This window comes from Myotis nattereri (assembly GCF_964212035.1).
Source record: "Myotis nattereri genome assembly, chromosome: X".
In the NCBI taxonomy this organism is placed as follows: domain Eukaryota; kingdom Metazoa; phylum Chordata; class Mammalia; order Chiroptera; family Vespertilionidae; genus Myotis; species Myotis nattereri.
Window position 1 is genome coordinate 97,937,716 of NC_138078.1, and position 24,493 is coordinate 97,962,208.

Below are 24,493 nucleotides of genomic sequence, written 5' to 3' on the forward strand. Positions count from 1 at the left end.
AACATTCTTTTAGATCCTTGCTTCTCAAAGTGTGGTCTATGAGCTAACAGAATGGGCAACACCCTGGAATTTGTTAAAAACTCAAACCTTATTCCAGACCTAATGCATCAGAATCATTCTAGCAATGCCCACAGGTGATTCATATGCACATTCAAGTTAGAGCAGCACTGATGCAGTAAGGAGCAGCTACCTAGCCAAAGTGAGGGCTGTTTTACAGAAAAAAAGAGTTTGTGTTTAAGCTCCTTACAAGAGGGCTCCCAGATCAACTACTTCAGAGTCTGGGAGATGGGGCTCCCATCCCTGCCACCAGGAGGAAATGGTATCTCCTGGGGTTCCAGCTGCCATGCTGGATCCCTGGAGCTTCTGGGAGAGTCAGGCTCCTATGATTGGAATCAGAGGGCTAATTGGTCCCACGTGGCTCCAAATCTTGCCAGTTGTGAGGGGAGTGACAAGACTCCCCAAGGAGCCAACCAAATGTAAAGAAAAAGGAGCCAAAGACTGATTCTGATGCCTGGGAGTCTAAGCTGCTACTTTTCTATTTTTCTGCCCAAAAGTGCAAGCAAGGGAGAAAGAAAGCATCAGCTCAGAACCAATCCATCTTCTTCTCAGTTCACTTGTCCTTTAGCCAAATTCTGCCTAGCAACAGTCGTCACTGTGAGCTCCAGCAACCAGTCCCTCTTTGGACAGTTTAGAGAAGGGATCAGTTTAGCCCACAGAGGAACTGGAGGCAGGACATCCACAGGGAGCCAGGCTGGGTCAGGGAAAGAGCTGCCTAGAAAGCAAGGGGACAGTATTGTGGAGCTGTCTCTTAGAGGCAGAGTTGATGGAGGAAGGGCCTAGGTCAGCCGTGGGCAAACAACGGTCCACGGGCCAGATCCAGCCCGTTTGAAATGAATAAAACTAAAAAAAAAAAAAAAAAGACCGTACCCTTTTATGTAATGATGTTTACTTTGAATTTATATTAGTTCACACAAACACTCCATCCATGCTTTTGTTCCGGCCCTCCGGTCCAGTTTAAGAACCCATTGTGGCCCTCGAGTCAAAAAGTTTGCCCACCCCTGGCCTAGGTCGTATGAAGTGGGTGAAGTTTATCTTGAGCTCTTTTTCTCTGCTCCTCTGGCCACCCTGAATAATGCTACCAGTAATATCACCATGTCTGCATCTGTATGATATGTTTAACCTTCCAAAGTTCTGTAGCCATGATCTCATTTTATTCCCCCAACAATTCTGAGTGAACGGTATCAGAGACAGATTCATTAGGGTGTGGGCTGGCCATCCAGACCTGGCCAGGATTCAGAGTGCTACTGGCCACAGGGTTGGGCCAGCCCTGTAATGGAGACTCAGTAGACAGAGATTCCATGCTCCTGACTTGGGTGTAACTGGGAGTGCTGAGATTGTGGGCCTTATCTGAGAGATTTGGCTCCAGCTGGGCTGCTAATGTGCTTCACCTCCATGGGTCACTTCTTCCTCACCTACCTTGGGGGCTGAGATGGAGGAGAAGCAGTCATGTAGCCTATTTGGTAGGACAGAGATTGTGAGGAGATAATGGATGTGAAAGCACCTTTTCCCAGATGAGGTAATAGGTGTAAAAATGAAAACAACCACATGGCTATAAATAGTTATCATTAGGCAAAAGAAAAATGCTAGGCCTTTACCAGGGTCACTGACTAGAGAGGGTAAGCCTAGCACAGGGTGAGAGGATACTTTTGGGGATCTTGGGTAGTAAGGGGACAGAATGAAGGCATTGTATGCTTTAAGACAAACAGCAGAAGAAACTAGCAGGTCCCAGAAACAATGCTGAGTGGGGTGGGGGGACCGTAAGTTTTGACTGCTTCATAATTTTGTTCAGAGTTGCCCTATTTGAAGGGACCAAGCCAAACATCTTTCAAATTCACATTGCCTATTTCGCCCAAGAGGTAAGCCACGTGACCTGTAGACAGCTGAGCTCCTGTCATCCATCATTGCTTGCCTTCAGTGTCACTCCCAAGTCTCTAGGCTCTTAGCAAATTTCAGAGGGACTGAGCTGCAGACATAGAAAAATGCAAACTCCAGGAGGGAAGGGACAATTTCCATTTGCATTGTAAAATGGCCTTCTGGTCTGTCAATGGGGTGGTTTCTTTGCCTAAGTTGTCTTGGAAGGCCCAGGCTATGTGAGGAGAAGGCTGCTTGCAGAATTTGGGGAGGATCTAGTTAGGGACAGTTTGTCCAACCCAGGGACAAATGTGCTCCAGTCACATCTGGAAACATGTCTGCTGTGGCTGCGGGAAAAATAGCTGGGTCCACTGTGGGAATATAGGGGCTGCCCATGCACAGAGCTTGGCTTCCTATTTCTCTTTCCACCACTTCCCTTTCCTGTCTTAGCACAGTATCTGTCTGTTCCATGGAGCCCTCTCTAATTACTCCACCCCCTTCTCTGAATATACAACTTAGATCTCAATGCTGGACTTCATACACTATTCTCAGTAACCACTCTAATTCTCTTATTCAGTGTACACCTGTCTCCCCCGCCAATCCCCACTACACTAGAAGTCTTTGATGGCTGAGTTCTGTAACTTCTCTTGTGTCCCCTGGAGCTCTGACTGTCTGAGTAGGCATTCAATAAATACTTGTTGATGCATTAACATGAGTCAAAACAGTAAAGCAGAACACTTGTGTCACAAAAGGCTCTTAGCTGGTTCCTCAGGCTCCAGGAGCATCTATTTTCATCAATATTAGTGGTACCTAAAAGCCCAATGAAGACTGGAGTGCCCCCAGTTTCAGAAAAAGTAAAAGACAAACTGAGTCTGCAGTGGCCAGGGCTCTGAGCTCAGGGCAGCACTGAGCACTCCCGCGTGTGCCTGGATCCTCCTTGCTGGTGTCCCTGCTCCCCATGCCTCAGGCTGCACAGCCTGGGAGGCTCGCATCCTCCAGCCTGCCCTGGCTGGTGCCTGTGTCAGAAATGAGCTGGTGTCATCCCAAGAAGAGGCCCTTTTTATGCCAATAAGGTCAGATGACAGGAGGCAAAGGGCTCATTTCAGAAGCAGCCCCGGGGGGTGAGGCAAAACGGCAGCTGCAGGAAGATGTTCTCTGGCTCCTTTCAAGGCCAAGCTCCTGCCTGCCACCAGGAGCAGAAATGATAGAGACACCACCCTGAAGCCACCTTATCTGAACCCCTCTCCTGGGAGGGTGCCTAACCAGGACACCAGCCACCCATGTTCTAGCTTCTGAGTGACTTTACCTTAAAAAGTGATGATTTATCTTACCCGTGTGGGAGGAAAGGAGCCAGTTTCTGAATTTACCTTCAGGAGGCTTGACCTCATCCCAGCAGCCCCTCTGGCTCCTTAAAGAGTGACGGATAGATCCCAAGCCAACTTGTGTTCAGATAAAGTTAATGTGGCTGGATTCAAATCAGCCATGGCCTGACTTCATTCCCGAGTTATTTTATGAGAGCAACAAGCCCAGGACTATGAATTTCACTTTTATACAATTACTTTTAATCCCCCACCCATAAATAGTCCTAAAGTTTCTCTCTAATTATCAAATTTATGTCCTGATAAATGACCTAATTGCTTGAAACCATTTGCTATTGAGGAATTTGGTATTCTTAGCTAGTCAACACTCTCATAGTATCTGAACCTCCCACTTCTTTTACAAACCGTACACTAGTTTGATTAATTAGCTCCTGGCCTTCTGTATCTTGTTCAGAAGGGCTCTGCCTGGAATCTTAATTTTCAAGAATACACACCCTGAGGCTATGGAACTCAACCCATTTGTTAGGCCAAAATGATGGAGGGTAGAGTGGTGCCAACTCAGGGAGCTCAGGCTCTGGGTCTCTTGGCTCTTCCACTTCCACCTGCCCTGCCCTGCCTGTTGGCCATTCATTCTCCTCTTTACCTCTTTCCCTGCCACTGTCACCCAGTGCCCTCACCCCTCAGGGATCTTCATTTGAACACTTCACTCAGACCTATCCTTGCCCGCAGTATGCCTCACCCTGGCCCTTGCTGTGGAACTTTTATAATGTCCTTGTACAATTCTGAAGCTTTAGTAACTTAAGTTGTGGTTATCAAAGAGCCATCTGTAACCCCTCCCAGGTGCTGAGACAGCAATATTTCTTCTCCCAACCCATCTGAGGTTCAGGTCTGCCGGCAGCCACAGGCCACATCTCCCCTTCTTGCCCACAGGAGCCATTTTCCAGTTGTTTCATTAACTGAAATTAGTTGGTATTATGTACAATTGCATAAGGCAGTAGTCCTGAACGTTAGCCCATTTCTTTATATAAGCCATCTAAATAGTTTATTGTTATATATGACCTAAGGGATATTAAAGTTAAAATCACTCAAGGACTTCATGCAGGTATTCCACATTCTGAAATGACTTCACTGTCCTTTCCTACTTGCCTGTTTTGTAGTCCCTTTTCTCAAAGTTTCAGTTTCTCTTAGAGAGCTAACAGCCAATTCAATGAGTGGTACCAATTAACCTTCAGAATACAGTGGGGCCTTGACTTACGAGTGTCCTGACTAACGAGTTTTTTACGAATTAAACTCGTAAGTCAAGGCCCCACTGAAACACCCTTCCATTTAGGCTCCTTCTAGAGTCCCAATATCTTGAGGAAGGGACTGACCCTAATGTCAGGCTCTGTGGCACCAGTGTCCTCTGTTGGCTCTGGCCCTGTATGTAGACAAATGGCTTCTCCTTTCTAGAGTCCTCTTTTTCCAGTCTGAAATAGGAGGCATTCATTGCCTCTGCTGGTTCCAGAGGATGCAGGAAGCTAAGTGTGTGAACTCCCAGGTGCCATAGCCAGCACCCTAATTGGTGACCTTCCCACCTGCTTCTGAGCTTTAGTTGCCTTTGCGTCTTGTTTTGCTCCCATGTTCCCCTTCCCTTAGTCATGTGATGCAGGAAGAGAGCGCAAATGATATGGAATGTGAGCAGCTGCCAGCAGAGACACTGCGACAAGTGACCATTCACCGAGACCCTATATATGGCTTTGGCTTCGTGGCCGGCAGTGAGAGGCCTGTGGTGGTGCGATCTGTGAGGCCAGGTAGGTGTCCCTCAGGGTGCTCCCCTGGCCTGGGCTCCTATCCCCCAGCACCCATATATCTTCCCAAAGAGCAGAGCTCCTGAGTATAATGTGTTGCCAATGAATTAATGAAGAGTGGGTGAAGACTTGCCAGCTAATCACTGTGTAAGGGAGCTGGTCTTTTAAGACTGATTGGCACAAGCCTTTCAGCCTGCTTGGGGCCCTAGGAAGAGGCTGCAGTTGATGGTTGAGTAAGGTCTGGGTCTTAATAAAGCTTTTTATTTGTATAGAACCTTCACAGAAGAGCCATGCCTTGGATGAAAATTTTAATTTCAATTCAACAAGTGTTTATAGATTGCCTACTCTAAGTCCAGCAAGGTTATAGGGAAGTACATGACATATTTTCCATCCCCAAGAATCTAACCATCTGGCTGTGGAGACTGGTACACACTCATGAACTAGGTCAGTCATTGAAGACTGAAATCAGAAAACAAATCATAGGTGGGAGAGGAGAGGGGAGGGGAGGGGAGGGGAGGGGAGGGGAGGGGAGGGGAGGGGAGGGGAGGAGCGGGGAATGAAATCTCTGGGTGCCATAGTAACAATAACAACAGCTACCATTGATTAAGCACCTACTGTGTCTTTTACATAATCTCGTTTAATCCTCACAACCAAGCCCACAAGGTAAGTAATAACATTCTCATTTTGTAAATGAGGAAACTGAGGCAGAAAGGAAGAGAAATGACTTGCCCAGGGTCACTTGTCTAAAAAAACAGCAGAGGCAGGATTTGCACCTGAGCCTATCTGATACCACTCAGGGGAAGCAGGGCTTGAATGAGGCCATGTAGGATGAAACAAGGGAAGGCTCCACCTGAAGTGTGAAACAAACCATCATGAATGAAATGGGAAAAGGCCTAAGCACTGTTTTGTTCCAAACCTGCTAGGCATTGACAGAAAAGACAGACAGAAAGTAGCTTTGTTCCTGATTTGCTGGGCCTGAGGCTTTAGATGTTTACAACAGTTTCTCGCTCAGTCAAGAGGAGCAGCCAGAGTACAAACTGGTCTAGCAGAAATTTGATGAATTTTTCAATCCTCAAAGGAAAACAAAAAAAGATTTTCGTAAGCTCTCTCTTCAACTAGAGGGCATAGAGAAAAAACAATTCAGTACAGGAGTTGGTGGCTTACCTCAGGCTCCTGAGTCAGTCATAGAGTTTGACAAGAGGTTTATGAATTTCTGATCAGAAATCAAATTTGTCCTGGGTAAGAGGAACCACATAAGACTTAGTAACAGACCATCAGGAGCCCAAGCCCCTTCTTTCTCTTCAAATGAGACAGAATTCGCAGGGCTGAAGGAAGCCCCCACTTCAAGTGGTATAACAAAGAGGAAGAGTTGGAGGAGTGGAAAGAGGAAAACCACAGGCAAGAGCCACAGAAAGCCATGGGTCTGACAGGCCCAGCCCAATGAAGACTTGGGCTGATCCACAGAGCTGTTTCTGGACTAGGTGGCTCCCAAATGCAGATGACTTATTTGGTATTTAGAAAAAGACAAGAAGCATCCTACAGAGAAATGATTATGGCTGAGCATACCAACAAACCATTCTGTGAAAGCAGTAGAAGATTGATACTATCTACCACCGCTATCAGAGAGTTGAGTTTCATAAGAACCATTTCCACTAAAAGGAAGAAAGGGAGAAAGGAAGTGAGAGAGTAGATAGAGTGGCCTCCACCTAAAAGATTGGCATTTGTGGTAGAGGTAGATAAAAGGAATAAAATGAGTTGTAGAAACTGTCCCTGGGAGGATATAATAATGGACATTTATCAAATTCTTACCAACATCAATCAACTGTTTTAAGTATTACATATTCGTCATCTCATTTATCCTCCCAACACTCTTATAATGTATTATAGGCCCAGGTGTTTTCCCATTTTACAGATGAGGAAAGAGATTCGGAGAGAGATTAAATGTCTAGTCCAAGGTCACACAACCAGTGAATGGCAATTGGGATTAGAGTCCAGGTCTGACTGGCCGAAAAGTCTGCTTCTCTGCTCCTGAAGTCTTTGAGTACCATTGTAGTTGGAGTGGTGAAACCTGCTGGCTGAGCCTGCATAGCCACCCTCAGAACACAAGCTCCATGCTACAGAGCCATTGGACTCTGTGCTCAAGTGATAATAGTTGCTTGTTTTTTTGTTCACGTTTTTGGAATTTGCATAGCACACTATTTTGTAGAGAGAGGGAGCAGTTGGTATCTAGTCCTTTTAAGTGGACACAAACAAGAGTCCAGGCTGTTTTGATATTGGGATATGTCATTAAACATTTATTTTAGGTTTGAGTGAGCCTGTGTCTGACTTCTCATTCTCCTTCAATCTCTGAAAAGCTTTTCCTCAAGAAGATTTTTGCTAAACTACAGCCTGTATCCCTCTATCCCCACCCTTTACCTCAACCAAGAAAGCACATCCCTCAAACAGATCGGCTTTCTTAACCTCAACAATAGAAATGGGAATGAGAAAAAACAATTTCCAACTGCCTGTGATGTAAGGTCTGTGCCTTTTCCCCCTCATATATTGGAGAGGAGCTTCCCTCAGAGTTGAAAGAAAATAAACCCTTTGGGTTTTTTAATGGATCCCCTTGTCTCCAGGAAAGTGAATACCTAAATCATTACAGAGCAGTGAGCATGAATATATTCAAGTAAGGAGATTCCTCCTGTCACATGTACCACCTCCAGTAGTCTGGAAGTCATTCCGTGTGCCTGAGCAGAAGCCTCTTGGGGAAGTGAAAGCTTGTGTTACTCTTTAGAACCAAGCCAGGAGAGCAGTCATTAACCTAGTCTGAGGCCTTTGCTATCATACCACTCCCAACCAAAGGAGGTCCATTTCTTTCTTTTTCTTCAGTCCATTGCCCTCCATCTGCCACAGGCAGCAGTGGCACAGAGCTCAAAGAGCACTCCCACCACCGGCACCATTCAATCTACGCTGTCTCCTATAGACCTCAGCACTCACTTCAGCTTCCTCAGACCCTGGTGACTCTCTTAGACCTGTGCTTTCCCAGCAGTGGCCCCAAGCCCTCATGCCTCTCTCCTCTCCTCTGCAGGAGGCCCCTCTGAGGACAAACTCCTGGCTGGTGACCAGATTGTGGCTATTAATGAGGAGGACGTGAGTGAAGCCCCAAGGGAGAGGTTCATAGAACTCATCAGGTAACAGAGGCCTTCTGGGCCTTGGCAGGAGCTGAGCACTATTCCTTCCCATTCCCCACCAGTGGCATAGGGCTACCATGGTCCTCCCTGGCACTGAGAAATGACCCCTTCCAAGAACAGTGGCCCTAGCCAGGGCTTCTAGCTACCCAGGACTTCAGGATCCAGCCCTTCTGGAACCCCAGGGGTCATCATCACACACTCTGGCTTAGCCTTCTGCATTGATGTGAGCAGACACAAAGAAGAGTCTCCTGCCAGAGCTCACCTCTCACCTTCCTCATCACTACTTATCTCACTGAAACCCCTTGATTTTTTATTTACTGTGCAGTGGTACAGACCAAGTGACCAGTGAGAACCAAACATGCCATTAAAAGAATGCTCTGAGATAAGCACAGTGTGAGCAAGACATTGTTTTTCACCTCTCTACCCCGTCTAAAATAAAAAGCTAAGGAGAAAATCCAAATCCCTGGCCAGTGGGTTGAGGAAGGGAACCTACCATTGTGGATTTTACTCATGGTGTGTGTGACCCCTTCATGCCCTCTATAGATGGGGGCAGGCGAGAGAGAGAATGGAGCATCAGGGGGCCACCATCATCTGTACATGGGGGTAATCATATTGGCTTTTCCTTTTCCTTACACCATACACACCACATACCACACGCATCATGCCACCACAGCTCACACACACCATACCCCCACCATGCCACCACACACCACATATACACCACATGCACATACCATTCACTCCACATACCACACACACACATCTCACATACCATGCCATCACGTAGCACTCACACACCACATACCACATATACACCCCATGCACAGCACATATATAGTCACAACACACACACGACATGCAGACTATATACCCCCATACCATTCCACACAAACAACACACATTGAACATGCCACCAGCTAATACACACATAACACACACCATGCAAACCATGTAGCACACACACAAACACACCATGTCCTCACATAGTGCACACACACCACAGAATCACACTATGCCACCACAAACTATACACACACCATGCACAATACACACCATGCACACATACTCATAACATGCCACCACATTACCATACAAATGATACATTACACACATACCCATATCTACCTGTGTCACATGCTTACATGCATACATACATATACCATACACACTCCCCTACCTCAAACTCCCATGACATGCACACATACATACCAACCACATACCTCCTTGCATAGATTTGTTGATAAGAAATGAGTGTACAGAGGTGAAGAATTTAAATTCTATGGGCTAACCTCTGTTTAGGGCAGTGATGGCGAACCTTTTGAGCTCGGCGTGTCAGCATTTTGAAAAACCCTAACTTAACTCTGGTGCCATATCACATAAAGAAATTTTTTTATATTTGCAACCATAGTAAAACAAAGATTTATATTTTTGATATTTTATATATTTAAATGCCATTTAACAAAGAAAAATCAACCAAAAAAATGAGTTTGCGTGTCACCTCTGACACGCGTGTCATAGGTTCGCCATCACTGGTTTAGGGTATCTTGGCTTATCTCCCCAAATGGAACCATGTGCTGGCTCTCTCACTCTCTTTCTCTGCCTTATGTAATCTGTTCCAAATCTGCCTTCATCTCCTTCAACCCCTCTTGGTTCAGAGTGTTTTTATCCCACTCATCTTTCTTGTTCTCCCAAAGCCCACCTGTCTCCAAGCCCCTGCCTCCCATTCAAAGGCAGACTTAGTGCCCTGTGTATTGAACAACACCCTCTTACTAGCTCTGGAGGGGTTTGGAATGCTGCCTCTTTTTTAAAAATGTATTTTATTTATTTTCTATGTTAATCCTCACCTGAGGATATTCTTCCATTGAATTTTAGAGAGTAGAAGGGAGAGAGAGAGAAATATCGATGTGAGAGAGACATATCAATTGGTTGCCTCCCACAAGGGCCCTGACCAGGGCTGGGGATCCGTCCTGCAACCAAGGTACATGCCCTTGACCAGAACTGAACCCAGGACCCTTGAGTCTGTGGGCCAATGCTCTATCCACTGAGCCAAACCAGCTAGGGCTGGAATGCTTCCTGTTGAAGTCTAAAGCAGGCCCTCCTTGACATGCTCCCTGTCCAGCTCAATGTCTTGAAATGTGTCTGGTTCCTAAGGAGCTTTAGTTTGTCTCTTCTATAAGTTCAGTTTTCCATTGTATTCCCCACCCTCCACCCTTCTCCCTCTATTACCACACCAGTATGAGGTGAGTTCTTTCAACCCCTTCAGGACACATTGGGGTTCTTCCAGCCCGACCCCTCAGAAGCCTTTGCTTTGCTTCCAGTGGATATCTTTGCACCCTAGAATGAGTTAGCCCAATTTTGTGAAGGAGTTTAGAGCTCCTTCAGGTCAAAATGGAGCTTTCTCATTTGATAACCTCAGCGGCTAGTGGATCATTTCATTCATTCAATAAATATTTATTATTGAGTGTATACTGTGCACCAGATACTGTTCTACGGCACTGAACATATAACAGCGAATAAGACAGACAAAATCTATGCACATTAGAGTTTACATTCTGGTGGAATGAAATACACTATAAACAATAAACATGATAAGTAATTGTACAATATACTAGAAGTTGATGAATGTTATTGAAGACTAGAAAGTGGATCAGGATAAAGAGGATCAGTAGTGCTTGGCCCAGAAGAAGTACAGGATGCAACTTTAAATAGCATAGCCGGTGTCTACCTCATGGAGAAGTGACATTTGAAGAAAGACTTGAAAGAGGTGAGGTTGCTGGAAAAAGAGAAGAGCCAGGGCAGAGGCCCTAAGACAGGAGTGTGTCTGGCATGTTTGTGGAACAGAAGAGAAGCCAGTGTGTGTAGTGGGATAAGCAAGGGGGAGAATTGTAGCCACTATAAGGACTTGTGCTTTGTTCCACATGAAATGGGAAGACGTGGTAGGGGCTGGAGCAGATAAGTCACATAATATGACTTACACTATGGCCCTGCCCTCTTCAAGAGAGATTTTTTTTCATTGTGTTTTCTTGGAACACAACTTCTTCCTTCTCCTGGGAGCTTCCCAGACTCTGGCACTGATTCATCCCGGAACTTTACCTCACTGAATATGGGTAATGTTCCAAGTCCTTAAGCAGGGGGCCTTGGCCTTTCTTGAATACCAGAACCAAGAGCATTTTGACTCTGCTTCTTGAATACCTTTGTTTCCAGAAACATTTAAAAAAGGCCAGCAAGAAGAGGGGAAGGGACGCTCCTTCAAGGCAAATTCTTTCCAGTACTTTTAGTTCTTTTAAAGGATTATATATCCCTGGGAGAAGATGTTCATACCTCACAGCCTGTTTGATCATTGGCATAATTCTTGTTGGAAGAGTTTCAAATTCTTCATCTTTTTGAATATTTGCTATCTGGAGAGTCTTGGCTTCCATCTGTGGCTCCCTGGCTCTCGTTTTTTGGTCATTCAATTAAAACAAATCTGCTGAGTATGAGTCATGATGACCAAATGACCTCCTTTGGGTTCTTCCTTTGAATTTCCCCTCTTGCTTAAATACCAAATTGCCACTAATCATAGTACATGGCTCCTGAGACTGATTGTGTGCCCTTTGAGTTCCATAATTCAGACCTTTAGTTTTCCTTGAGAATTTTCTAGTCTACAGATAAATTTCCTCCTAAAGTTTGGGGATTTCTACAGAGAGAATGTAAGAAGGACTATAAAAAAGAAGACCTGAAAAAATGACAAATTCAGTGATAACAGTAATACCATTTAAAATGCCTGTGTGAACCTATGTGGATGATTTATGTCAGCTGCCACAAATGATGGGAGGCAGAGGCAGCCCCCTGTCCTAATCCATATACCTGAATGCAGCCCAGGGGGAAATTCTGGTGTTGCTTCTTGTGCTAGATGAATACCTAGTGCATGATACACTACTCTCCTATTCCCTCTTCTCTCTGTAGGAGCGCTAAGGAATTCATCGTTCTTACAGTTCTGCACACTCATCAGGTGAGTGAGCCTCTTTGCCATCCACCCTTCCTCCTGAGATGTGAGGACTCCATATTGGAAAGTGATAGTGATGGGAAACAGTATGGAAGAAGAAACTAGGACCAACATTTTGTGAGCCAAGCATTTAGGAGTGAACTTAAAACATCTTCTGAACATCTTGTCTGCTCTCACATCCAAGGCTTGAGGATTTTGAAGGGCTATACTCTACTATGTTCTGCCCTGTGCCCTCTGCTTTACCCCACTAAAGCTGTCCATTGCCACAGTTCCAGACATATTGTATACCTCTTTTTTGCTGTGCCCCATGAAAATTTACCTGTCCAGTGTTTAACTCCCATAAAGTCTTTGTAGACAGTGAGTGCTAATATTATTCATTAATTCATACAAATATTTACTAAATGGCCTACAATGTATGAGACCCAAAACTGTGGCAGGGGGATTTAGGGCTCCCAGACTGCAGGAGGGCACAGGCCGGGCTGAGGGACCTTCCCCCCGCCGCCACCAGTGCACTGGGCCTCTAGTTTAACATACTAGTAAAGTTGCTGAGGAGGGACAGTTTGACAAACAGGTTGAGCTGTGTCCTAGTTCAGTTACTAATTGGCTGTGACCAGTTAAAAGGTCAGTTCCCTTTTCTGAACCTCTTTCCTCATCCATACATTGAGGGTTTAGACTAGAGCAATGTTTCCCAAACTTGCCTGATTATATAGTCAGCAGGACTAATTAAAAATGAAAATCCCTAGGCTCCTCTCCTTAAGAATTGGACTCAGAAGACTTAGTGTCCATTACGAGGTTGCATCCTTATAGTAATTTTAACCCAAATGCACAAATCCAGGTGTAAAACTTTTGTGTGCAAAACTCAGAGCTCTTCTTACACCTCCAGTCTGGTTGTCCCTTCCAAGTGTCCTCAACACTCCCCTGTACATGAGCACTGAGGTCCCACACCCATGCCGTAGCCATCAGAGAGGTCACATCTCTTGGGGTTGGGGAGCATGAAATCAGGAGGTTCACAAAGTAGGATTCACCTGAGCTAGATCTTGAAGGACAGCAGGATTTCCTATCCAAAGATGGAAGAAAGATTGTCCAGAGAGATGACATTTCTGTGCAAAGCCAGAACAGTGCACAGGTGCGAGTCAGGGGGATAGGGTTCAACTCAAACTCTGGCACTAACCACCTCTCCCCTTGGCCCCCAGTGCTCTTCTGTGTCAGTGTGAACCTCACACAATACATTCATGCACACATAGTCTCTCCCTCCTTCCTTCTCTCTCCTTCCCCCTCTGACATGCTTGCTCCCTGGCAGCTAGGCCTTTGTCAATCACAATTCTCCTCTGTCTCTAAGCAGGGAAGCCTTGCCCTCCCTTGGAGAATGTTACCATAGGCCTCTCCCTCTCCACCTTACTGTGAATGTGTAGTTGCCTATTGGGCAGTGGACAGTCGGTCCCCACTCCCCAATCTTCTGTCATGAAAATAGCTACTAGTTCTCTCCTAAGCACATGCTTGTTGTGTCATTAGAAGTACTGATCTGATCAGAGATTCACTGTGAGTTATTTTGTTAGGTCTCTTCAAATGTCACCAGCTTATAGAAGCCTTCCTCAACTTCCCTAGCATCTACCTGTCACTATCTCCTGATACTGCCTAATTTTTTCATCAGAACTGAAATCTTTGTTTTTAAATTTTTCTATTTTGAAATAATTGTGGAGAAGGTATAAGGGGGATAAATAGTGATATAAGGAGACTTGATTTGGGTGGTGAACACACAATAAAATATGCAGGTGTATTATAGAATTGTACACCTGAATCCTATATAACTTTATTAACCAATATCATCCCAATAAATTCAGTAAAAATAAATAATTGTAAATTTACAAGAATTTGAAAGTCTAATAGAGACATCCCTGTGTACCCTTATGCCTGTTTCTCCCAATGTCTACATCTTTCATATCTACAGTACTATATCAATGCCAAGTCAAAGCCAGGACATCAATACAATGTGTGTATATGGTTCAGTGTCAGTCTATCACATGTGTGGTTTATGTATACACCAAACAGTCAAGATACTGGTCAGTTCTGTCACTAAAAGGATCCATCATGTTGCCCTTTTATATCTATAGCTACCTCCTCCTCATGCCTCAGTCCTTGTCAACTACTAATCTGTTCTATAGTTTCTGTAACTGCATCATTTCAAGAATATTATATAAATGGAATAATATAGTATGTTACCTTTTGGGATTTTTTTTTTTATTCAGCATTATGCCCTTGTGATTCATCCAAGTTGTTGCATATATCAATAGTCTTTCTCCTTTTGCTGCTGAGTAGTATTCCATGGTGTGGATATACCACAGTTTGTTTAGTAATCCACCTATTGAAGGACATCTGGGTTATTTCCAGGTTTGGGCTAGTGTGAATAGAGCTGCTATAAACATTCATGTACAGGTTTTTTGTGAACGTAAGTTTTCATTTCTCTGGGGAAAATGCTCCAAAGTGCTATTGCTCAGTCATATATTAAATGTATGTTTAGTTTATTAAAGAAACTAACAGACCATTTTCCAGAGTAACATTTTACATTCCTGTGAAATATTATATTTATATGTATTTGTTGTCTATATCCCTCATTTGAATGTCAGCTCCACAAGGGTAGGGACTGTATTTTGTTCACTGCTTGTATTCCCCAGTGCCTGGAATAGCACCTGTCATAGAGTAGGCACTTGATAAACATTCGTTAAAGGAATGAAGGAAACCCAAGTTTCAGCCATCGCAGCAACCTGAACTAAGTTAGTGTTCAAACTTTGCTTCAGAATGAAAAGCCAAACACTCCCCTGCATCTGTGTCCCAACTGTATTATCCCAGTGACCCAGTTCTAAAGCCCCCACTGTCCCATTCCATGGCCTCTTTGCTATGGTCAGGCTGCTTTCCTTCTCCTCCTTGTGCATTTCTTATGTCTTACTGCCCTGCGACTTCTGTCCTTGTATTACTCCACATCTCTTCTAATAGATGGGTGTTTCCTTTAAGATTTGGCACAAGACTCATGTCTTCCAAACACCTGTTCCTTATTAACCTCAGTGAGCGTTTCTACTTCATTCATTCTTTTATTCTTCAAACATTTACTGAATGTCTACTATTCTAGGTGCTCTTCCAGACTGGAAATATAGCAGTGCACAGGACAAACAAAGTTCCTACTCTCCGAGAGCTTAAATGCTAGTACTTGGCCTTGTGCTCTCTGAACCCTTTGAGAATAAATGTGGGGGAACACATCTACACAGAGGTGATAGTCAAAACAATTAGCATCCTGTACAAAGGGGACATCTAATCAGAATGCAAGCCATCCACAAGAGCAGAGTGTTGGAGGTCTTCTAACTCTGCTGGGTGTTAACCCTTTGGTTGATCATTTGTAAAGAGGTCCCGAGAGAGATCAGGTGGCACCCAGGAGGCTTAAAGCAATAGGTGTGGTCAGACCAGTCCATCCTGACTGAATGTCAATCTTGAATTTATGTACAGTTAATCTTTGTTATTAACAGAGTGTGTTTGAAAATTTGCCTATTCCTTAAAATGTATTTCTAACCACAAAATTAATACAGTACTTTTCTAGTCATTTGCAGACATGCACAGAGCATGAAAAATTTGAGTCTCCCAATTTACACATTACCAACTGAGGTCAAACAAGTCAATACTCTGTCTTCTTGTTTCAGCTATCATACAGAGGTATCCCAGAGGATGAAGATGGTAGGGGGCAGTGCACTGTAGTGCAAAAAGCTCGGGCTCTGGGGACAGTTGCATAGGGTTTGAATCCCAACTCTCAACCCTGTTAGTGGGGTGGCCTTAGGCAAGTCACTTAACACTTCAGAACCTCATTTTCTCCTGGTAAAATAAAGAAAATAGAAACTACAGGATGAGTTGCTTTTAGAATTTAAGATTATAATATAACTGAGACATACACACACTTTTCCCCTAGGGGTAACTGTTCAGTATTCATTAGTTTAGTTTTTGAGGTGACTTTATAGACCATAACTACTGTGAATAAGACAAGTCAACTAAAATAATCTTCTCTCTAAAGCTATAGTGAAAGCTTCTTCCCCAGCATATCTTCAGTGTTATAGCCCTTACGTCACAGAACATAGTACTGTGTCCACAGCAGTCACTTGGCATCTCATGGGTGCATGGATGGTACGGCTTCTTACCAAACCCTCATCATGTTCAAACTTGATTACTACTTCTTCTGGAAGACAGTGTCCCAATAGATCCAGAATGTGGTCCAGTGATCTATATTTAATAAGAGCCATAAGTAAATTTATTGCTCAGTAGAATTTGGGAAACATTGTACCAGACCATCTCTGGCTCCTGCCAGCTCCCACATTCCATGGCTGATAATGGTCTAATATAGTGGTTCTCACCCCTGGATATGCAATGGAACCACCTGAGAAGCTCTTACAAATATTAATATTTGAGCTCTAGCCCTGACCTAGCCCTGGGGATGGAGCTTAGGTATTGGTCTTTTGAAAGACTCCCAGATTAATCTGATATGTAGCCAAGATACATATTATGAACTATTGGTCTAATATGTAGTCTCTTTCAGATGATATTTTCTTTTTAAAGGAGTTTACTCATACCATGGCAGACCATTTGGAAATTTATTGGGCAGTCACAGAGGTGACCGGGGCCCCTCAAACTATTCTGTATAGTTAGCCACTTATTAAGCCTATATGTATTTAAGGGTGTTCTTAATCTTTGACCAATTATTCCCCACAATTGACTGAATATGTATTAATTTTGGTACCATTAGACCTTGGCACATAGCATGTCCTCAATAAATATTTTATAGCTATTTTATTTTTTATTTTATTTATTTATTTTTAAATATATTTTATTGATTTTTTACAGAGAGGAAGGGAGAGGGATAGAGAGTTAGAAACATCGATGAGAGAGAAACAGCGATCAGCTGCCTCCTGCACACCTCCTACTGGGGATGTTGCCCGCAACCAAGGTACATGCCCTTGACCGGAATCGAACCTGGGACCCTTCAGTCCACAGGCCAACACTCTATCCACTGAGCCAAACTGGTCAGGGCATCAATAAATATTTTAAAATAAAGTACTGGGTTGTGACCTAGAATGGCCTTGGTAAAGCAAGCAGACAGTCCCTTCAAATGAAACCCTAATTTTCTGGTTCTGAAAACTTAGCCTATATCCAAAGAGCCACCCTCTGCTTAGAGCCACCTGGCCAGACAAAAAAACCAAAATAATTGGAACCACTGCAGAAGAATTGCTTTTTCACAGAGCCTCTTAAAGTATAATGGTTGGCCAATATTAGATACTCAAATAATATTTGCTGAATTAATTCATTATTAACCTTAGCTATCAGCTATCTTTTTTTCTGTGCTACTCTGTGCTTGGTGCTAGGGGAAGACATCCTATAGAATAAAAGAGAAACATGTAAATTGACCACCCCTCCGCTATGCTCACCAGCCAATCAGGAGTGAGTATGCAAATTAACCTGACAAAGATGGGGGGTTTTAATTTGCATATGTAGGTGTCAAGCACCCAGGTAGGTGAGGCCAGCCATGCCTAGCCATGCCCGCGGGCTCCCAGGACCTTCGCCGGCGGAGAGCAGAAGGGAGAGTGGGCGGAGAGTGGAAGGTTTGGAGGACTTGGCAGAGCAGGAGGCCGCTGGACATAGAGCAGAGCGAGAGAGAGGGAGGCTTGGAGGGCATTGCTTCCTCTGTCACCCCAGCTTCCTCATCACAGCTGTGGAAACTGACAGCAGGGAGGAGGAAGTCCCACCCCCACAGAATCAGCCAGAATCAGCCGTTGGTCAGACAGCTCTCAGTGGCTTGACAGCCAAGACTCTCATTCACCTGCATCTCAGACCGTGTTGTTGATACAATGTAGCTCTGCAGCTGAAAGATGCTGGCGTTATTGACAGAAAAATGTTTGAAGAGCAACATGCATCTGATCTTGCCATACTGTTTTAGAATACACGGACAAGTTTATCACCGTACTGGAACTTTACATCCTTCGGATGGGGTTTCTCGGAAGTTTGCTCAACTCTATATTTTGGATATAGCCGAAGCTACAAGTAAAAGATTATCAATGCCAGAAAACCAGGGCTGCTCAGAAAGACTCATGATCAACATCAACAACCTCATGCATGAAATAAACGAATTAACAAAATTGTACAAGATGCTACATGAGGTAGAAAAGGAAGCCCAATCTGAAGCAGCAGCAAAAGGTATTGCTCCCACAGAAGTAACAATGGCAATTAAATACTATCGTAACAGTGACCCAGGTAGATATAATTCTCCCCATGTAACCAAGGTTGCTGTCATATTCAGAAACGAAGATGGAGGACCTCCTTTTGAAAGGGACTTGCTCATTCATTGTAAACCAGATCCCAATAATCCAAATGCCACTAAAATGAAACAAATCAGTATCCTGTTTCCTACATTAGATGCAATGACATATCCTATACTTTTTCCACATGGTGAAAAAGGCTGGGGAACAGATATTGCATTAAGACTCAGAGACAACAGTGTAATCGACAATAATACTAGACAAAATGTAAGGACACGAGTCACACAAATGCAGTATTATGGATTTCATCTCTCTGTGCGGGACACGTTCAATCCTATTTTAAATGCAGGAAAATTAACTCAACAGTTTATCGTGGATTCATATTCAAAAATGGAGGCCAATTGGATAAATTTCATCAAAGCAAACCAATCTAAGTTGAGAGTTGAAAAATATAGTGGTTTGATGGATTATCTCAAATCTAGATCTGAAAATGACAATGTGCCGATTGGTAAAATGATAATACTTCCTTCATTTTTTGAGGGTAGTCCCAGAAATATGCAGCAGTGATATCAGGATGGCAGTTGTAAAGAAGTATGGCAAGCCTGATTTATTCATAACCATGACATGTAACCCCAAATGGGCAGATATTGCAAACAATTTACAATGCTGGCAAAAGTTGCAAACAGACCTGAATTGGTCGGTAGCCAGAGTTTTTAATATTAAGCTGAATGCGCTTTTAAATTATATCTGTAAATTCCATTTATTTGGCAAAGTAATAGCTAAAATTCATGTCATTGAATTTCAGAAACACGGACTGCCTCACGCTCACATATTATTGATATTAGATAGTCCAAATTACATTCCTCTAATTAATTCCCTTTCAATGTGCATGAATTTCATGCACCGGGCCTCTAGTAGTAATATAATAAGTCATCTCTTTAATAACCTGTTGGAGACATGAGCGATTGTCATGTGGATTAACAAGGAGTACTATTGGACATCCAGGGAGGAGAATGGAGGAGTTGGGGAAAGATTCAGGACCAAAGTAGAATTTGAGCTGGGCTTTAGAGATGTCTTTTAGCTGAGCAAAAGGGAAACCGGAGGCCATAAAAGGTGGTAAAGAGACACAGAGGAGCCAAGTGTGTCCAGGGAGCTGTACGCAGAACCACCTGACTAGGCAATAGATGGGGAGTGAGGGTCATGTGTGGCTTGGGGGAGGCCTTGGAAGCTGGGGAGATGACATGTTCACCTCTAGACAGTCCCAAGTGAGGAAAGGCCACCTGGGTCCATTATTAGTGGGCCCATGAAATCAGAATGGCTCTTTATTGTCTCAAGCTCCCACAGTGCTTGCTATGGGAATTGCTTATAAGTAGGTTCAGCTGTGAAAGACAGTGAGCCAGCAGAAAAGAGAATCCAGAGGCTGTCAAAGCTTCAGGAACCTGAGCTTCATCCTCTGAAAATTCTTTGATAGTTATCAAAGTGGGCTCTATTATGCACTAAAATGTTTGGCCATACACCCAACTTTGGCCAAGATATGAGAGAACACAACTCAAAAATCTGTGCTAATAGAACCACCAAAGAATCACCAGCTGCTGAATTCAGTTCTGAGGAAGAGGCAGGCTCTCTTCTCTATTGCTCATTCCACTGTGCTGCTGGCTTAAATTTGCTTCAAGGGTTTGCAGTGACCCCGGAGGTACTTAGCAATTCTAATCCCATGTTTCAAGCCAAAATTCATTTTATCCAGAAAGGGTGCCTATTTCGAAATGATACTCCTGGCTGCTTGAAGGAAAAATGGGTCAGTGAAGAGCTCAGATGTCTCAGCTTTAAGGTACTCAATTAATATATGCTTAATGGGTTAGGACAGTGGTCAGCAAACCGCGGCTCGTGAGCCACATGCAGATCTTTGGCCCCTTGAGTGTGGCTCTTCCACAAAATACCATGTGCAGGGGGCACGAACATACAGTGCGATTGAAACTGTGTGGCCCATTCGCAGAAGTCGGTTTTCGGCCTGGGCGAGTCTATTTTGAAGAAGTGGTGTTAGAAGAAGGGGGGGTTGGACATATAGAGAGGATGAACAAAAGGAGATAGATGAAACAAGTGTACAAGTGGATGGGAGAGTTGGAAGGGGTCGACCTCAGCGAATGTACCTCAATCAGATTGAGGCCGTTTTTAGCAAAGGCCAGCTTAGGAGTACCCTAATTAAGTTAATAACAATGTACCTACCTATGTAGTTATAGTTTAAGTTTAAAAAAACTGGCTCTCAAAAGAAATTTCAGTCATTGTTCTGCTGATATTTGGCTCTGTTGACTGATGAGTTTGCCGACCACTGGGTTAGGACATTTTCAACAACATAAATTCCTGGGCCTTACCCCGTCAGAGATTTTGACTTTTTTAAAAAAATATATTTTATTTTTTTTTTACAGAGAGGAAGGGAGAGGGATAGAGAGTTAGAAACATCAATAAGAGAGAAACATCAATCAGCTGCCTCCTGCACACCCCCCACTGGGGATGTGCTGGCAACCAAGGTACATGCCCTTGACCGGAATCGAACCTGGGACCTTTCAGTCTGCAGGCCGACACCCTATCCACTGAGCCAAACCGGTTAGGGCAGATTTTGACTTTTTAAGTCTGGTTGTAGGCTTAGGAATCTGTATTTTAACAAGGATTCCCCAGTGATTCTTGTCATCAGGAATGCTTTAGAAACAGTGGGTGACTCTATCCTAATGAGTTAGTGAAGAGGTTGGCAGACATTTTCTGTAAAGGGCCATATTATTTTAAGCTTTGTAGGCCATACATGATAGTACAGAGCAGCCATTAGCAATATATAAATGAAGAGCATGGCTGTGTTCCAATCAAGTTTTATTTATAAAAGCAGGTGGTGTGCTGTGCTAGACAGTGTGGCTCAGTTGTTTGGAGCAGTGTCCCATGCACCGAAAGGTCTCAGATTCGAATCCAGGTCAGACACATAGGGAGGCAACTGATTGATGTTTCTCTCTCTCTCTCTCTCTCTCTCTCTCTCTCTCTCTCTCTCTCTCTATCAGATCAATAAACATATTCTCGAGTGTGGATTTAAAAAATCACATGGTATGCAGGATTTGGCCCATGCAAGCCATAGTCTGCTGGCCCCTGAATTGTGTTCAATACTCCTCCCTCATATCACATTCACAGTTGGACCAGGGCCTTCCCAATTCTCAATATCTTAATTCAAATGAGTGACTTCAGTATTTAGAACTTCAGGTTGCATAGCTAAGCTTTAAATATGCTTTGGGACAGGGTAACCTTTGAGAGTCCCTGGTATCCACACAGCAAGGCAGGTATCACTGTGTCGAAGCACAAAGCTAAATATGACTCTGTGACATGTAGCAAAGAACACTGGCAATGAGTGAGTCACCATCAGCGATCGAGGCTAAAGACTGAGAATAGGATGGAGTCTTAGAGACCAACAGGGCAAGGGCCAATGATGAATGGGGCACAAACAAGCTGAAAATAGCACTACAACAGACACCTGAAATGATTATAATCCCTGAAAATAATGGCAATTCCACTTACTCCTTCATGGTTTTGCTCCTATATATGTGAATATTTTGTTTGTAGTGGTATCTCTAGGACAGGATCTAATTTTGGACTTTTGATAGGGATAGCAAGGAGGCTGTCCCCTCCCTATAGGTGAATACATAAAAGAGTACTAGTTTGGATTCTTCATATGTTTGAATATATTCAATAGGACTAAGGTAGAACTAGAACCAGTAGATGAAAGATCAGGAATGGACTTTCCACTTTAGCCTGCTGTGAGGAACAATCACTAATCCAAGACTCAGAAAATCTGGTTCCTAGTTTTGGTTCCACTACCAAATTATTTTGATAACTTAATAAATCATGTCCTCTTCCCAGGCCTCTGTTTCATGTGTTAAAATGAAGAGCAGACAGCATGGCCCATTCAGTTGTCTAGAGATGCCTTGTTCCACACTGTGCAGGAGGGCATCCCATAACAGATGATCACAGAAAAAAGAGAAAATGTCTGTCAGGTAGAATGATTTCACCTCCTCATGTCTGTAGCATCTCAAGTGGAAATTTGGACTACTGATGGAGTCAAGGAGAACTGCCTGAACATAACTATAGATCTTTCTCTCTTTCCCTTTTCTTATGCTCTTGCTGCAGCCTATAGCTCCCCACCCAGGATTTGAGCAGCAAGCTGTGCAACACACAAAGGCATGTCTCAAATCCTATGAACAATCAATATTGTAATCACTCTGGAACGATATCCAGCCCTGGATTTCATTGTGCTATATTGTCTTCAGCCAACAAATTATCCTTGTGGCTCAGGATGAGATGTCCGAGGTTCCTTTAGCTCAGTGTTCCCAAACATAGCTGCATTTTGAAATCATCAGATGCTTTAAAAAATACAAATACCTGGGCTCCATCCCCAGGGACTCGATGTAATTGGTTTGGGGTGGGGCTTTGACATAGAGTTTTAAAAGCTCCTTCGGCGTTTCTGCCATGCAGCCTGGACTGACACCGACTGAGGTTCCTGCTGGACTCAGGTTGAACAGGTGGCTTTCTACAATCTGCCCTATGTGGGTAATGAGATTACTGGCTATGGAAGAGAACACAGCTTGGACCAGGGCCCTAGGTCTGATGGGGACATTTGTTTCTGGTGTACCTTTATCTTAGGGCCCTGCTCTCCTGTGGCTGATGTGGTAAATAAATCTCAACCACAGCATTAATGGCAGAAAATAACTTTATGTATGGCCTTCCTAGATGCCAGAGACTTTCAGGGCCTTAACATAAAGAAATTCTGGAGGTTGGGGGTTGGGTAGAGGTGGGCAAAGGGGGGATGGGGATATCTGTAATAGTGTCAACAATTTTAAAAAAGTAAAAAAAAAAATTCTGGATTATAGGATTCAAAGACTCCATGACAAGGCTGGTAGGGGAGATGGTTTGGAGGAGCCCCAATCTGATTTCTCCCAGTCTCCCTCATCTCAGAAAATCACAACCCTATTCTTCCCATTGAGTCCTCTCTTTTTTTACTCCTATATCCAGTTTGTCAACATAATGTCTTGGTTCTATCTTCAGAATATATCCAGAATTCACTCACTTTCTATCATTTCTATTATTCCTACCCTAGCCCAAGCTGCCATCATATTTTAACTTATTATTGCAGTAGACTCCTAATTGGTCTCCCTACTTTGGCATCACACTTTTACACTATTTTCCACATAGCAGCCAGAGGAGTTCTTTTAAAATGCAAGCCAGACCCTGTCTGCTCAAAACCATCCAGTGGAGTAAAATCCAAAATTCTTCCCATGGCTTACAAGGCCCTACATGACCCTGCCCCTCACTGCCTCTGCAAGCATGACTCCTTTGACTCCCCCTCAGTCATTCTGCTGTGGCCTTACTAGGTCCCCTTGCTGTTCCTCATGTACCCTACTTCTACTCCGACCTCAGAACCTTTATTGTTCTTTCTGCCTAGAAGGCTCTTTCTCCAGATAGTCTCATGGCTTCTCTCCCTCACTTCCTTCAGGTTTCTGCTTAAATATTACCTCTTCCCTGACCATCCTGTCTAAACTAACACTTCCATCATTTCTATCATCACTTGATCATTCTTTTGTGGCATCCCTTACTCTGCTCAGTTTGTCCTTATAGTCCTTATTTGCGATCTAAAAGCTATTTGATTATTGTAAGTCTGTTCCTGCTAGAATGGATGTTCCTTGAGGTCAGGGAGTTTTGTCTGTCTTGTTTACTGCAATGCCCTCATCACCTAGAACAGTGCCTGGCACATAGAAGGTCCTCCCTAAATTTGTCACATGAATGAATAAGTGCCTCTGAATACATGACTCCTGCATTTCATCCAATCCAAGGAGCACCCAGAAAAGATTTAGTTTCAGTGTTTGATAACCATTTGTTTGATAACCATGTGTCCTGCTGAATTTGTGGGAAATTTTTTTAAAAATATATTTTTATTGATTTCAGAGAGGAAGGGAGAGGGAGAGAGAGAGAGAAATATCCATGACAAGAAAATCATTGATCGGCTGCCTCC

General features: G+C 43.7%; 1 protein-coding gene across 1 annotated transcript in view; it reads left to right on the top strand.

Annotated features, from left to right (window-relative positions):
- Positions 1-24,493, top strand: part of FRMPD3 (FERM and PDZ domain containing 3) — an 86,863-nt gene that overhangs the window by 11,281 nt on the left and 51,089 nt on the right. The window contains exons 2-4 of the mRNA XM_081115353.1: positions 4,866-5,020; positions 8,085-8,187; positions 12,133-12,178. Coding sequence (XP_080971479.1) covers positions 4,873-5,020; positions 8,085-8,187; positions 12,133-12,178 — 297 coding nt within the window. The 5' untranslated portion in view covers positions 4,866-4,872. The remainder of the gene's footprint in view (positions 1-4,865; positions 5,021-8,084; positions 8,188-12,132; positions 12,179-24,493) is intronic.